The 13795-nt window shown below is 42.2% G+C and overlaps 1 protein-coding gene across 2 annotated transcripts in view; it reads right to left on the reverse strand.

The window, feature by feature from the left end:
- Positions 1-537: 537 nt before the first annotated feature.
- Positions 538-13795, reverse strand: part of LOC138666943 (oocyte zinc finger protein XlCOF7.1-like) — a 43829-nt gene continuing 30571 nt past the window's right edge. For both annotated transcript variants that reach the window (XM_069755139.1, XM_069755138.1), the window contains one exon: positions 538-3280. In XM_069755139.1, the coding sequence (XP_069611240.1) occupies positions 1335-3182 (1848 nt within the window). In that variant the 5' untranslated portion in view covers positions 3183-3280 and the 3' untranslated portion in view covers positions 538-1334. The remainder of the gene's footprint in view (positions 3281-13795) is intronic.

Raw genomic sequence — 13795 nt, forward strand, 5'->3', positions numbered from 1 at the left:
CTTAATTTCAAACATCTATCAGAAACTCTCTCACAGTCTCGCATGGGAGTCCATCCCTGACAGATACATTAAAATAGGAAACAGATGTGATACGAATTATGAAGTTTTGAATCCCCAATGGCTGTAGATCTTTCGCGAACATTGTATCAAGCTTACAAACTTATTGCACAACATTGGCCAGATGCTCAACCACCGACAGTTAATAAGTTAATAAATAAGCAAAACAATATTATTTGGTTGGAAATTTGACAACATCTGGGGAACCTGGTTGAATGTTCGATGTCTACCATCTGGAGTATTCCTGAGAAATAACATATGGCAATTTCTGGCTTCATGAACACTTGTAGTATCATCAATCCAGGTTAAATTAGATAAGTAGGGCGAGTACACATGCAAACTAATTATGATAACGGAATGGCAGATATTCTAATGTATACACACCACAAAAAAAATATGAATACAGATTTCTCTGGAGTATTATCGAGGGAGGGATGGTTGTATTAGTTTGAATGAAAAACAAAAAAATCGAATCCTTGGAAGAAGACAACTTTATTATATTTTATGTAGAACAATAACATATAATGATACCATGTAACATTGAAAATATCTTTGTCCTACTGATGTCTCTTTGTAAAAACTATTGTGCAATTTTCTTAATAAAAATTATCTCATAAAAAAGTGTGTCTTATAGACCAAGAAATATAGTAATTTCTAAAGTAATTTCTCTTTCTCATTCAATAATAGGTCTGTCTGTTATATGTTTTTGTACAATTTGTCAATAATGTATTTAGTTTGAGTTATTTTTGATGGTCAACAAAATACTATTTTCCAGTAATTCATTTTTCACACTCTAGGTATGATAATGTCATTTCCTCTGTATGGGATTTTGAATTCTCATTCCTCATGTTTGGTCCTGTTAAAATATAAACACTTCTATAAACCTCCCATGCTGGCGCGGTTCCAGCAGTGTCAGCACTTGCATTTCGGGGGCTCAGGTTTTTATGTCATATGAGCCCTGCTTCCAATTAGCGCTGCCTTCACTGTTCTCACCTTCAGACAAATCGAACAATAAGAGGAAGTCAAAGAGAAGTCACAGCACTGGCTTCATGTTCATGTTCAACACATCGAGGGCAGGGACAGTGAAGCTGGGGCTGATTGGGCACAGGGTTTGTGTGATGCAACAACCTCATATGAGCCCCAGGAATGTGAGTGACGATACAAATGGAACAGCACTGCTACGGAAGGTGAATATGATTTTTTAAAATTTTAACAAGGCAAAACATGATGACAACTCCTTTAAGAAAATACAATTTCCGTTTAAAACATTTCCCACATTAAGAACGTGAAAAAGGCTTTTCCCCTGTGTGAATTCTCTGGTGCTTAAGCAAATCTGATTTCTGGTTAAAACATTTCCCACATTCTGAGCATGAAAAAGGCTTCTCCCCTGTGTGGGTTCTCTGGTGGTGATCAAGAACCGATTTCCGGGTAAAACATTTCCCACATTCTGAACATGAAAAAGGCTTTTCCCCTGTGTGAATTCTCTGGTGCTTAAGCAAATCTGATTTCTGGTTAAAACATTTCCCACATTCTGAGCATGAAAAAGGCTTCTCCCCTGTGTGGGTTCTCTGGTGGTGATCAAGAACCGATTTCAGGATAAAACATTTCCCACATTCTGAGCATGAAAAAGGCTTTTCCCCTGTGTGGGTTCTCTGGTGGTGAACAAGATGCGCTTTCTGGTTAAAACATTTCCCACATTCTGAACAGGAAAAAGGCTTCTCCCCTGTGTGGGTTCTCTGGTGGTGATCAAGAACCGATTTACGGATAAAACATTTCCCACATTCTGAACAGGAAAAAGGGTTCTCCCCTGTGTGAATTCTCTGGTGCTTAAGCAAATTTGATTTCTGGCTAAAACATTTCCCACATTCTGAGCATGAAAAAGGCTTCTCCCCTGTGTGGGTTCTCTGGTGGTGAACAAGACGCGCTTTCTCGTTAAAACATTTCCCACATTCTGAACATGAAAAAGGCTTCTCCCCTGTGTGAATTCTCTGGTGCTTAAGCAAATCTGATTTCTGGCTAAAACATTTCCCACATTCTGAACAGGAAAAAGGCTTCTCCCCTGTATGAATTCTCTGGTGGTAATCAAAAACCGATTTTCGGTTAAAACATTTCCCACATTCTGAACAGGAAAAAGGCTTCTCCCCTGTGTGACTTCTCTGGTGCGTAAGCAAATCTGATTTCTGGTTAAAACATTTCCCACATTCTGAACACGAAAAAGGTTTCTCCCCTGTGTGAATTCTCTGGTGGTAATAAAGAACTGATTTTCGGTTAAAGCATTTCCCACATTCTGAACAGGAAAATGGTTTCTCCCCTGTGTGAATTATCTGGTGGTCATCAAGAACCGATTTTCGGTTAAAACATTTCCCACATTCTGAACAGGAAAAAGGCTTCTCCCCTGTGTGAATTATCTGGTGGTTAAGCAAACCTGATTTCTGGCTAAAACAATTCCCACATTCTGAACAGGAAAAAGGCTTCTCCCCTGTGTGAGTTCTCTGGTGCTTAAGCAAATCTGATTTCTGGCTAAAACATTTCCCACATTCTGAACAGGAAAAAGGGTTCTCCCCTGTGTGAATTCTCTGGTGCTTAAGCAAATTTGATTTCTGGCTAAAACATTTCCCACATTCTGAACAGGAAAAAGGCTTCTCCCCTGTGTGAATTATCTGGTGGTTAAGCAAACCTGATTTCTGGCTAAAACAATTCCCACATTCTGAACAGGAAAAAGGCTTCTCCCCTGTGTGAGTTCTCTGGTGCTTAAGCAAATCTGATTTCTGGCTAAAACATTTCCCACATTCTGAACATGAAAAAGGCTTCTCCCCTGAGTGGGTTCTTTGGGTTATAACAAAATCTGATTTCTGGTTAAAACATTGCCGACATTTTGAACAAGAACATCTGTTCTCTGCTGTGTGAATTGTTTTATGTTTAAGAAAATGCTTTTCAAGGGGAAAACTATTTCCATATTCGGAAGGTGAAAACGGCTTCTTTGATTTAGGAGCAGTTCGTTTTTTAATGCTTATTTTGTGACTTTGATTTTCCTTAGTACTTGGTAAGGAATCAGAAGACAGGACCCATTTCAAAGGATCAGATGACAGATCTTTGCTGTGAAGGCATGATGGTATATCTGGCATAATGACATTCACTTCAATTGTATCCCGTGTGATCTCAAGATCATCTGATTTAAAAATTGAAGATGACAGCTGCCCCTCTGATCTCCTGGTACAGTAATCTGCTAAGAATAAAACCAATTATTTTTCCACGAAATATCAAATTTAATATTTTTTGAACATTTCTACTTAAACGGTCAGTAAAAATGGCAAGTTATGTAATATATTTGAATTATTGACCAACAAAATGACAGTTCACAGTCTAATAGAAAACATCATAGGATGAACCAGTGGAGCGTTGCGTTCAACAGTAAACAGTTTGTTCATGCTGCCTCCCAAATATGAAATAAAAAGCCATCAAACAATGTTATGTAGACAAAATAATACCAATGAAAAGTTCTACTCATCTTACAAAAAACAAGTCCCCTCTCAGGTCCATCATCTGTCAATGGAAAAACAGAGGTTTCTACATAATTAGTGGCTTGAAAAGCAACATCGCTTCCATAAACCAGTCTAGCAAAATTAACTCTTCCAAAGTTAAATCTCCCCCTCGCTTCCGAGCCTTGCAGTGTGCTCAAACCACATTTAGCATCCATGTATTTGGCATTACTATAGCGAGAAGAACACACTTAATTTATGGTGCGTGTGTCTTCTGGAGCACAATCTGGGCACTATGTGCTGGGTAATAAAATGGTATATTTTCCATTTTTACTCTCCAACATCCACTGCGCGCTAATTAGCGGAAAGTGGCTGTGGAGTCAAAATTGTCACTACTCCTAAAGATTAATTCACAGAGGGTTATACTGTCCAAAATGGAGTCACTTTACGGGGATTTCTGACATTTTGTCATATTAGGGCTTTTACAAATGCTGTGTCCCATCTTCTCTGGGATCTGCTCTTATGCCGTCTGCTTATTCATTCTATAGGCGGTGCTGGTAATGGAGGAGACATCAGAACCAGAAGCTCTGGGGGGCGCAGACTGTCGAGCCACCAAGTTTAAGTTGCCTGCAACCTGTGATACCATCCATTCTGGCAGGGTACCATTCATTCTGGCAGTTTGGGTGTGCACGCTGTCCAGCCAGAATAATCTGCTCCCTACTTCAGCCAACTGGAAAGCACCGCACCCCACTAAAGCTTGAAGCATATTGCTGGAAGCTGCGAGATACAGGCTGGTTCTCTGGTTCAGTCCTCTGTACTCAGCTCCCAGCTTGGGTATTTGTTTCCTGTTGTGACTCCGGCCTGTTTATTGACTACTCTTGTGTCTTGAGTTTGTATTTTCTCTTCCCTCATGATTGTAGCCAGACTACCTGACTATTCTTCTTGTCATCTCATACTACTGAAATGCAAATATCAATGTGGCCCAAGCCTAGGGGTCTGTGTGTAAATCCAGATGTAAAGGGGTTAAAGAAGTTAAAGGATGATGGGCAAAACTGTGACTACATAATACACCTACTGAAATAATCAAGCTGAACAGTCTTTTTAAAGTATAAAAAGAAAAAATGAGTAACTAACGGCAAAACCTCTTCGGGGTAATTAGAGTATGGAACTCAGTGGCTCTTAGCAATATAAACTATCGTAAAGGCCAATATTTTCTATCACATTAATTTCAACAAGAAGTATACTTTTAAATAAAACTATATATAAGGCTGTGTGCGCACTTTGCGTATTTGCTACACGGTTTCTGCATCTTTTGGCAGAAAAACGCAGCTAACAATACACGCGGTTTTTTATGTGTTTTTGCATATCCAAAGAGCTAAATAAAGATATATTTAAAAAAATAATAATTGTGATGTAATTTCCATGTTCAACCTCTTCAGCCAGATATCCTCATTAATATTAAATAAAGACACACACCAGCCTATTTAGGAGCATTAACATAATTAACCTACATATGCTGTAACAAAAAAGAAATTGTCAGAAATCTGCATGAAATGCAATATCTGTTTTATAGTTCAAAATATTTAAAAAAAAATTGCCTGGGCTCCCGCATAATTTTCATAACCAGCAGAGGGAAAGCCGACAGCTGATGTAAATATTCTGGGAAGGAGCCAATAGCCAAAGATTCGCAGGCTACGAGTATAAATATCAGCTCACAGCTATTTGCTTAGTCTTTACTGGCTAGTTTACAAGGAAACCCCAGAAAAAAAATTGACATGGGTTCCTCCTATAAGCTCGAACCAGCTAAGGCTTGACAGACAGCTGCGGGCTGTTATTAATAGCCTGGAAAGGCACCATGGATATTGGCAGCCCCCAGGTTAGAAACTTCAGCTCTCAGCCACCCGAGAAATGGCGCATCTTACAGATGCGCCAGTTCTGGCACTTAGCCTCGCTCTTCCCACTTGCCCTGTAGCGTTGGCAAGTGGGGCTCATATTTGTGGGGTTGATTTCGCCTTTGTATTATCAGGTGACATCAAGCCCACAGGTTAGTAATGGAGAGGCTTCTATAAGACACCTATCCATTACTAACCCTAATGATATTGTATAAAACACAGACACCCAGAATAAAGTTTTTTATTTGAAATAATCACAGACTCCTTTATTGAATCAAAATGTACCATATTTATTGAATGCCTAATCTCCAACTCCCCTGTCTCCTGCAAACAATCCAAAAAATAATAAACCAACATATACCATCCTGTCCGCCGTAGTCCATTTAATACCAAGTGTCCCACGGCGATCTCACGTGTAGAACAGTCACATCAGGAGATGTGACTGCTATACCCGGCCTCCAGCGATACATTGACAAGAGGTAATTATTCCCGCAGTGTATCACTGTGCTGCTGTGAAAGTTCACCAGAGTTCATCAGCTGATCAGCTGCGATTCTCTCACTTAGGGCACTACCGCTGTGTGAGAACTTTCCCAAGCAGCGATGCCGTAAGTGAGAGCACCGGAGCTGATCAGCTAATCAACTCCAGTGAACTCTCACGGTGGCTCAGTGGTACAATGCGGGAGCGACTACCTCCTGTCAAAAGATGTAGCCAGATGGGAGTAGTAGTCCCATCAGACGATGCATGGGTATGCATGTCCGTCACATGAGTACACACACACACACACATTTTCCGCCCACACACAGAGACACACGCACGTATTCTCCGCCCACACACAGACGCATACATATTCTCCACCTACACTCTTCCTCCTTTTGACAGTATTTCCCTTTGACAATTTGCAGCATTTTTGACAGCAAATCTGAAGCTAGTCCGCAAACCTTTTTACACCTGCGTTTTTGCTGCAGATTTGACTGACTCAGTTGAAGTCAATGAGTCAAAAACGCAGCAGAAACGCAAAAAGAATTGATATGCTGCAGAAAATAAAACAATACAAATACGGACAGAAATTTACTGATAATGTGCAGTACACTTCAGGATTGTCTTTGATTTCCCTTGCTTTAGTATTCCATTGCATTTTTGGAGCATTTACAGACGTAAAAAAAAAATGCCACGAAAATGGATTGTGTGCATATAGCCCAATAGTGTAGAGCAAACACTTGATAAATCTAGATCTCAAGCATTTGGAAAAGGGAATGGAGACCTTTTTAACCCCTTAAAGACCAAAGGTATTTTTGGTTTTGCATTTTCATTTTTTGCTCCACTTCTTCCCAGAGCCATAACTTTTTTTATTTTTTGTTAAATATTGTAACATGAAGGCTTGTTTTTTGTGGGTTGAGCTATATTTTTGAACGAGAGCTTAGTTTTAACATATTGTGTACTGGAAAACGGTAAAAAAAAATTCCAAGTGCAGTGAAATTGAAAAAAAAGGGCAATCCCACAGTTGTTTTTTGTCTTACTTTTTTACTATATTCACTAAATACTAAAACTGACCTGCCAGTATGATTCTCCAGGTTAACCCGAATTCATAGACACCAAACATGTCTATGTTCTTTTTTATCCAAGTGGTGAAAAAAAAAATTCCAAACTTTGTTAATAAATAAATAAATAAATAGCACCATTTTCCGATACCCGTAGCTTCTCCATTTTTCATGATCTTGGGTTGGGCTGATTTTTTGCGCACTGAGCTGACGTTTTTAGTTATACCATTATTGGTGCATATACGATGTTTTGATCATCAGTTATTGCATTTTAATGCAACGTCATGGAAACAAAAAAAAAAGAAAGTAATTCTGGCAGTTTGACTTTTTTTGTCGCTACGCCGTTTAGCAATCAGCTTAATTCTTTTTTAATATTGATATATTGGGTGATTCTGAACTCGGCGATATCAAATAGGTTTATGTTTGATTTTTTTATTGTTTTAAATGGGGCAAAAGGGGGTGATTTGAACTTTTATATTTTTTTTTTTAAACATTTGTTTCTTCTACTTTTGGCATGCTTCAATAGTCTCCATGGACACTTCTATTTTGGACTAGAAGCTGCCATAACCCGATCGGCTCAGCTACATACAAGCGATGATCAGATCACCTGGATGTAGCAGGATTACTCACTTGTATGTGCTCCCACCACATGCAAGCTAGCAGTGACAACCATATAGGTCTCCAGGAGACCTCTGGTTGTCATGCCAACCCATCGGTGACCCAATGTCGGAAAGGGATTAAGGACTACCACGGAGTTACAGACTCAGATAACTGCGGCAGGGTGATCCCACCACAATCAAAATATCATGCAGATGAACAGGTAAAAAAAATAGACAGTTTTTTTATTCTATGATACATCCCCAACAACAACGTATGTATGAGGGGAGAGCTCAAACACTAAACCAGAGTTGCACCCATTTATAGTGAACCACTGGAGAAATTATGAGTCGTGTCTAGAAGAGTAGAGAAAGTATTAGTGCCCCCCATTTCAGGAAACATTGTACATTAATCAGAATTATTGAGGATTGTAAGCCTAATGTACCGAATATTCTCGAGTATAAGCCGACCCAATAATAAGCCGACCCCCTAATTTTGCCACAAAAAAACTGGGAAAACTTAATGACTCGAGTATAAGCCTAGGGTGGGAAATGCAGCAGCTACCGGTAAATGTCAAAAGTAAAAATAAATACCAATAAAAGGAAAATTAATTGACACATCAGTAGGTTAAGTGTTTTTGAATATCCTTATTGAATCAGGAGCCCCATATAATGCTCCATAAAGTTTATGATGGCACCATAAGATGCTCCGTATTAAAATATGCCTCATATGCTCCATAGACACATTTGCCCAATATAATGCGGCACAAACATTGATTATGGCCCCATAAGATGCTCCATACAGTGTTGTGAATTCTGTAGTCGAGCTGTGGTTGTGAATGGTACTTCGGTGAGTTCTGTCCGTGGGCTCCCTCTGGTGGCTGTGAGTGGAGCTGCTGCTTCTGAGGTTCCTTACACAGGTGACGTGGTTTATCCTTTGGTTGGCTTCTCTATTTAACTCCACTTAGATCGATACTCCATTCCAGCTGTCAATGTTTCTGCATTGGTTCAGTTCGCTCTTGGATCTTTCTGGTGACCTGTCTACTCCAGCAGAAGCTAAGTTCCTGATAGTATCTAATTCGTTCATTGTTTTCTTGTCCAGCTGGATATCATGATTTTGTCTTGCTAGCTGGAAGCTCTGGGATGCAGAGTGGCATCTCCGCACCGTTAGTCGGTGCGGAGGTATTTTTGCACACTCTGCGTGGTCTTTTGTAGTTTTTTGTGCTGATCGCAAAGCTACCTTTCCTATCCTCTGTCTATTTAGTAAGTCTGGCCTCCCTTTGCTGAAACCTGTTTCATTTCTGCGTTTGTGACTTTCATCTTTACTCACAGTCAATATATGTGGGGGGCTGCCTTTTCCTTTGGGGAATTTCTCTGAGGCAAGGTAGGCTTTATTTTCTATCTCTAGGGCTAGCTAGCTCTTAGGCTGTCACGAGGCGCCTAGGTAGAGTCAGGAGCGCTCCACGGCTATTTCTAGTGTGTGTGATAGAATTAGGGATTGCGGTCAGCAGAGCTCCCACATCCCAGAGCTTGTCCTGTGTGAGTTTTAACTATCAGGTCATTCCGGGTGCTCCTAACCACCAGGTCATAACAATGCAGACATTTGCCCATATAATGCCGCACAAACGTTAATTATGGCCCCATAAGATACTCCATATAGACACTTGCCCCATACAGTACTGCACAAACGTTATGGCCCCATAAGATGATCCATACAGACACTTGCCCCATATAGTGCTGCAGAAATGATGATTATGGCCCCATACAGACACTTGCCCCATATAGTGCTAAACAAACGTTGATTATGGCCCCATACAGACACTTGCCCCATATAGAGCTGCACAAACATTATGGCCCCATAAGATGCTCCATACAGACACTTGCCCCATTTGCTGTTGCTGCGAAAAAAAAAATCACATACTCACCTCTCCGTCGCTCAGGCCCCTGGCACTTTCAATATTCACCTGACTTCGATCCGGCGCCACTCCATCTTAAGCGTCTTCTGCACTGACGTTCAGGCAGAGGGCGCGCACTAACCACGTCATCGCGCCCTCTGACCTGAGCGTCACTGCAGAAGACGCTGAAGACGGAGCAGCGCCCGGAACGGGGAGCAGGTGAATATCGCGCAGCGCTGCGCTCCCCGTTATACTCACCTGCTCCTGGAGCTGTGAAGTTCCTGTTTCCCTGGCGCCGCAGCTTCTTCCTGTACTGAACGGTCAATGTTACCGCTCATTACAGTAATGAATATGCGGCTCCACCCCTATGGGAGGTAGAGCAAGCATATTCATTACTGTAATGAGCGGTACCATATGACCGCTCAGTACAGGAAGAAGCTGGGGTGCCGGGGAGCCAGGGACCGCGCCAGGAGCAGGTGAGTATAATTAGACGCCACCGCTCCCCCTCCCCTGACGACCCCTGGGTATGACTTGAGTATAAGCCGGGAGGGTTCAGCCCCCCAAAATAGAGCTGAAAATCTCGGCTTATACTCGAGTATATATGGTATTTTATGATGTGGAGTGAATCCATGAAACCAGGGCTCGAGCCATGCCAAAACATCTCCTGCAGGGGTGAATAAATGTACAGTACAGACCCAAAGTTTGGACATATAATTTCACGTGTTAATTCATAGTTTTGATGCCTTCAGTGTGAATGCACAATTTTCATAGTCATGAAAATACAGAAAAATCTTTAAATGAGAAGGTGTGTCCAAACTTTTGGTCTGTACTGTATATTACAGCCATCAGCACCACACAGCTTAGAGATATATCATGGCACAGGTGTAATGTTTTTTATGTAGTTTATCACAATTCTCCTTGAAGTTATTTGGTTTTAAAAGAAAAGCCGGATTACTTACCGGTAATGCCCTTTTAATGAGCCACGACAGCACCCACTTGAGAGAGGGACCTGCCCATAGGAACAGGAAACCTACAGAGATAAAAAGGGCGGTCCCACTCTCCTCCTCAGTTGTTTTTCAGAGTACGAGAGGAACCACCATTGTTAAATTAATATATATGTCCATAAACTTTTGTACATTTTATCTTATTTATATTCATCCATGAACAAAATATACCGTATATGTAACCATACATAGCAACTAGGGTAGGAAGTGACAGGGTGCTGTCGTGGCTCATTAAAAGGGCATTACCGGTAAGTAATCCGGCTTTTTACCCTTCGCCACGACAGCACCCACTTGAGAGATTTACAGAGAACCTTCACCTGGGTGGGATCACTATTCTGAGGACAGCTCTCCCGAATGCTAAGTCAGATGTAGAAGATAGATCAAGTCTATAATGCTTATAAAAGATCAAGGGTGATGACCAGGTTGCGGCCTTACATATGAGCTCGATGGAGATGTCTTTATTCTCTGCCCACGAGGATGATACAGCCCGGGCCGAATGCGCTTTCACTCCTTCTGGAGGATTTTTGCTTTTTGATAAGTAGGCCAGACAGATGGCATCTCTGATCCAGCGGGACAAGGTAGCCTTCGTAACCCCGTGGCCTTTTCTGTGACCCTGAAAACATACAAACAGAGCCCTACTCTGTCTGCAGGACTGGGTTCTCTCTTTGTAATTTAAGACTGCTCTTTTCACATCCAACATATGTAGCTTCTCTTCCTCTGGATTTGATGGATTGTCATAAAAGGAAGGCAACACGATCTCTTGAGATCTATGGTTACAGGATGCTACTTTGGGAAGATATGATGGATCAGCCTTGAGAACCACCCTGTCCTGGTATATCATTAAGAAAGAAGGGTCGGGGGACTTCCGGGAGGCGGAGCTTGTGAATGGCCGCTTCTTAGTAGAGCTCCTGGACCAAGGGCGCAAATTCCAGCCAAAGCGCCAATTTCTCCTACCCGGAGACCAGGATAAGGACCGGACAAGGGGCACCCGTGGTAGTCCCAGCTCTCCGGACCCCCCGGGAGTCACGAGGCGCAATCAGCGCCACATACCTCGCAGCACGCGGCGCCGCTCCCGGCCAGCAGGGTCGGAGGCGGTGAAGAGATCGGAGGAGAAAGAGTGCTCGGCACATAGCGGCACCGATCTTAGCCAGGAAGGAGGGCAGGAGTCACCGACGAGGATCCGAGGCGTCCCAGGACAGTAAGCGGCACCAGAGGGGTGCAGGAAGATCAGCGCGGGAAGAGAAGGTGAGCCGGCGCCATTTTGCTGGAAAGCGCGCCAGTCCTCACAGCGCACTGCGCACCGCTGGAGGGGAGAGGAGAGCCAAACCGCAACTGCCGCCGCTAGGACAAGGTGAGCGGCACAGGGGACATATACATTACCATTGCACGGGGGAAGCAGGTGAAGGCTGCGGGACCTGGAGTACTCCAGCGGAAGGAGCGCCAGACCCCCCCCCCACACTGTGGACACTGCCCCATGGAGACTTATAGGAGATAGCAGCGCCGGTGCAGGAGAAGGTAAGCAGCACCCCTGACCTGGGTCAGTCATAACACCAGCAGGGGTGTGAGGCGAGGAGAGAAACGTTTCTGAAAGTTTGCAGGAAGCACACCTGCTGCACAAACTGCGTAGCTGGAGCTCAGTACTGGCTCCTGTCACAGCCCTATAGTAACTACAGTGTATATGCAACATTTTTAGACGGCACAAAGTTTTAAGCGAAAGCTCACCTGATGCACTGATGTAAGAGACGTTTAAACTCATCCCCAGATGTAGTTACCAAGCACAAAGATATCACTGACAACTTAACAAATACTTCAGGCATCCATCTAACCATGGACAAATTTGTGGGTAAAAATGCCAAGGCCGGCAGAAGTTCTACACGTAACCAGGCAGGCACATCTCCGGTATCACAAAAAGCTGATACCAATACAGATAACCCACAGTCAATCGCAACCGCTATCATAGAACGGCTGATGCCTGAGATAGACAATCGTTTGGCAGCTTTCCAAACTTCATTGGACACAATAGTCTCACAAGTTAATACCCAGGGCGCACGCATAACAGATGCGGAACAAAGAATATCAGACCTGGAGGACTCCACCATAACTCTCACAGACAAACTAGATGATAAAGAAAAGATCATTTCGGATCTTATAGACAAAGTAGATGACCTTGAAAACAGAAGAATGGACAAACGAGCTAAAATGAACAATTTTATTGAAGACAAAAATCTAAAAGAGTATATAAATACAACAACAGTACAGACAACAGTAAAACAGATGCAATGAAAAAAGAAAGGCAACACTAGTGCCACGCACAAGTAAAAATGGTCAGGTAAACCATACAAAAAGTACATATAAGTATATGCCTATAAATGACCAAAGTAGGTGAGCTTGATTACTCCACATGCATAAATATCCAATTGAATGATTGTGCTAATAGCTAATAAAGCATAGGAGCAGCCACACGAACAATAGAAGGCTCTATGGTGTACCACATCAATAAGGAGGTTCAGGGTATAAACATGCAAACAATTACTTTAATACAATCCTAGTACTGTAAGGAAACCCATACAGCCTATTGGGAATAGTATGTGCCGATATTTTTGGGGACGTCCCGTAAATATCTAGTAGATGAGGCCAAAAATAAATCCTTAATGGTAGCAAAGGATAGAGGTGGATAGTAAGAAATATAACTGAAAACAATGAACCAACCTGCTGCTTGTGCGCCCCCCGAGGAAGCAACGTATGCGAAACGCGCATTGGGGCCCCTCTTTCCACGCACAAGCAGCAGGTTGGTTCATTGTTTTCAGTTATATTTCTTACTATCCACCTCTATCCTTTGCTACCTTTAAGGATTTATTTTTGGCCTCATCTACTAGATATTTACGGGACGTCCCCAAAAATATCGGCACATACTATTCCCAATAGGCTGTATGGGTTTCCTTACAGTACTAGGATTGTATTAAAGTAATTGCATGTTTATACCCTGAACCTCCTTATTGATGTGGTACGCCATAGAGCCTTCTATTGTTGGTGTGGCTGCTCCTATGCTTTATTAGCTATTAGCACAATCATTCAATTGGATATTTATGCATGTGGAGTAATCAAGCTCACCTACTTTGGTCATTTATAGGCATATACTTATATGTACTTTTTGTATGGTTTACCTGACCATTTTTACTTGTGCGTGGCACTAGTGTTGCCTTTCTTTTTTCATATTGGGTTTCTTATATATATATTATGGCGGAGTATTGACTTTGTTTGCCCTCCCTATAGGTTTACTGACCTTGAAAACAGGTCCCGTCACAACAATTTGAGACTTATAGGCCTCCCAGA

The sequence above is a fragment of the Ranitomeya imitator genome, chromosome 2, assembly GCF_032444005.1.
Source record: "Ranitomeya imitator isolate aRanImi1 chromosome 2, aRanImi1.pri, whole genome shotgun sequence".
Lineage (NCBI taxonomy): Eukaryota > Metazoa > Chordata > Amphibia > Anura > Dendrobatidae > Ranitomeya > Ranitomeya imitator.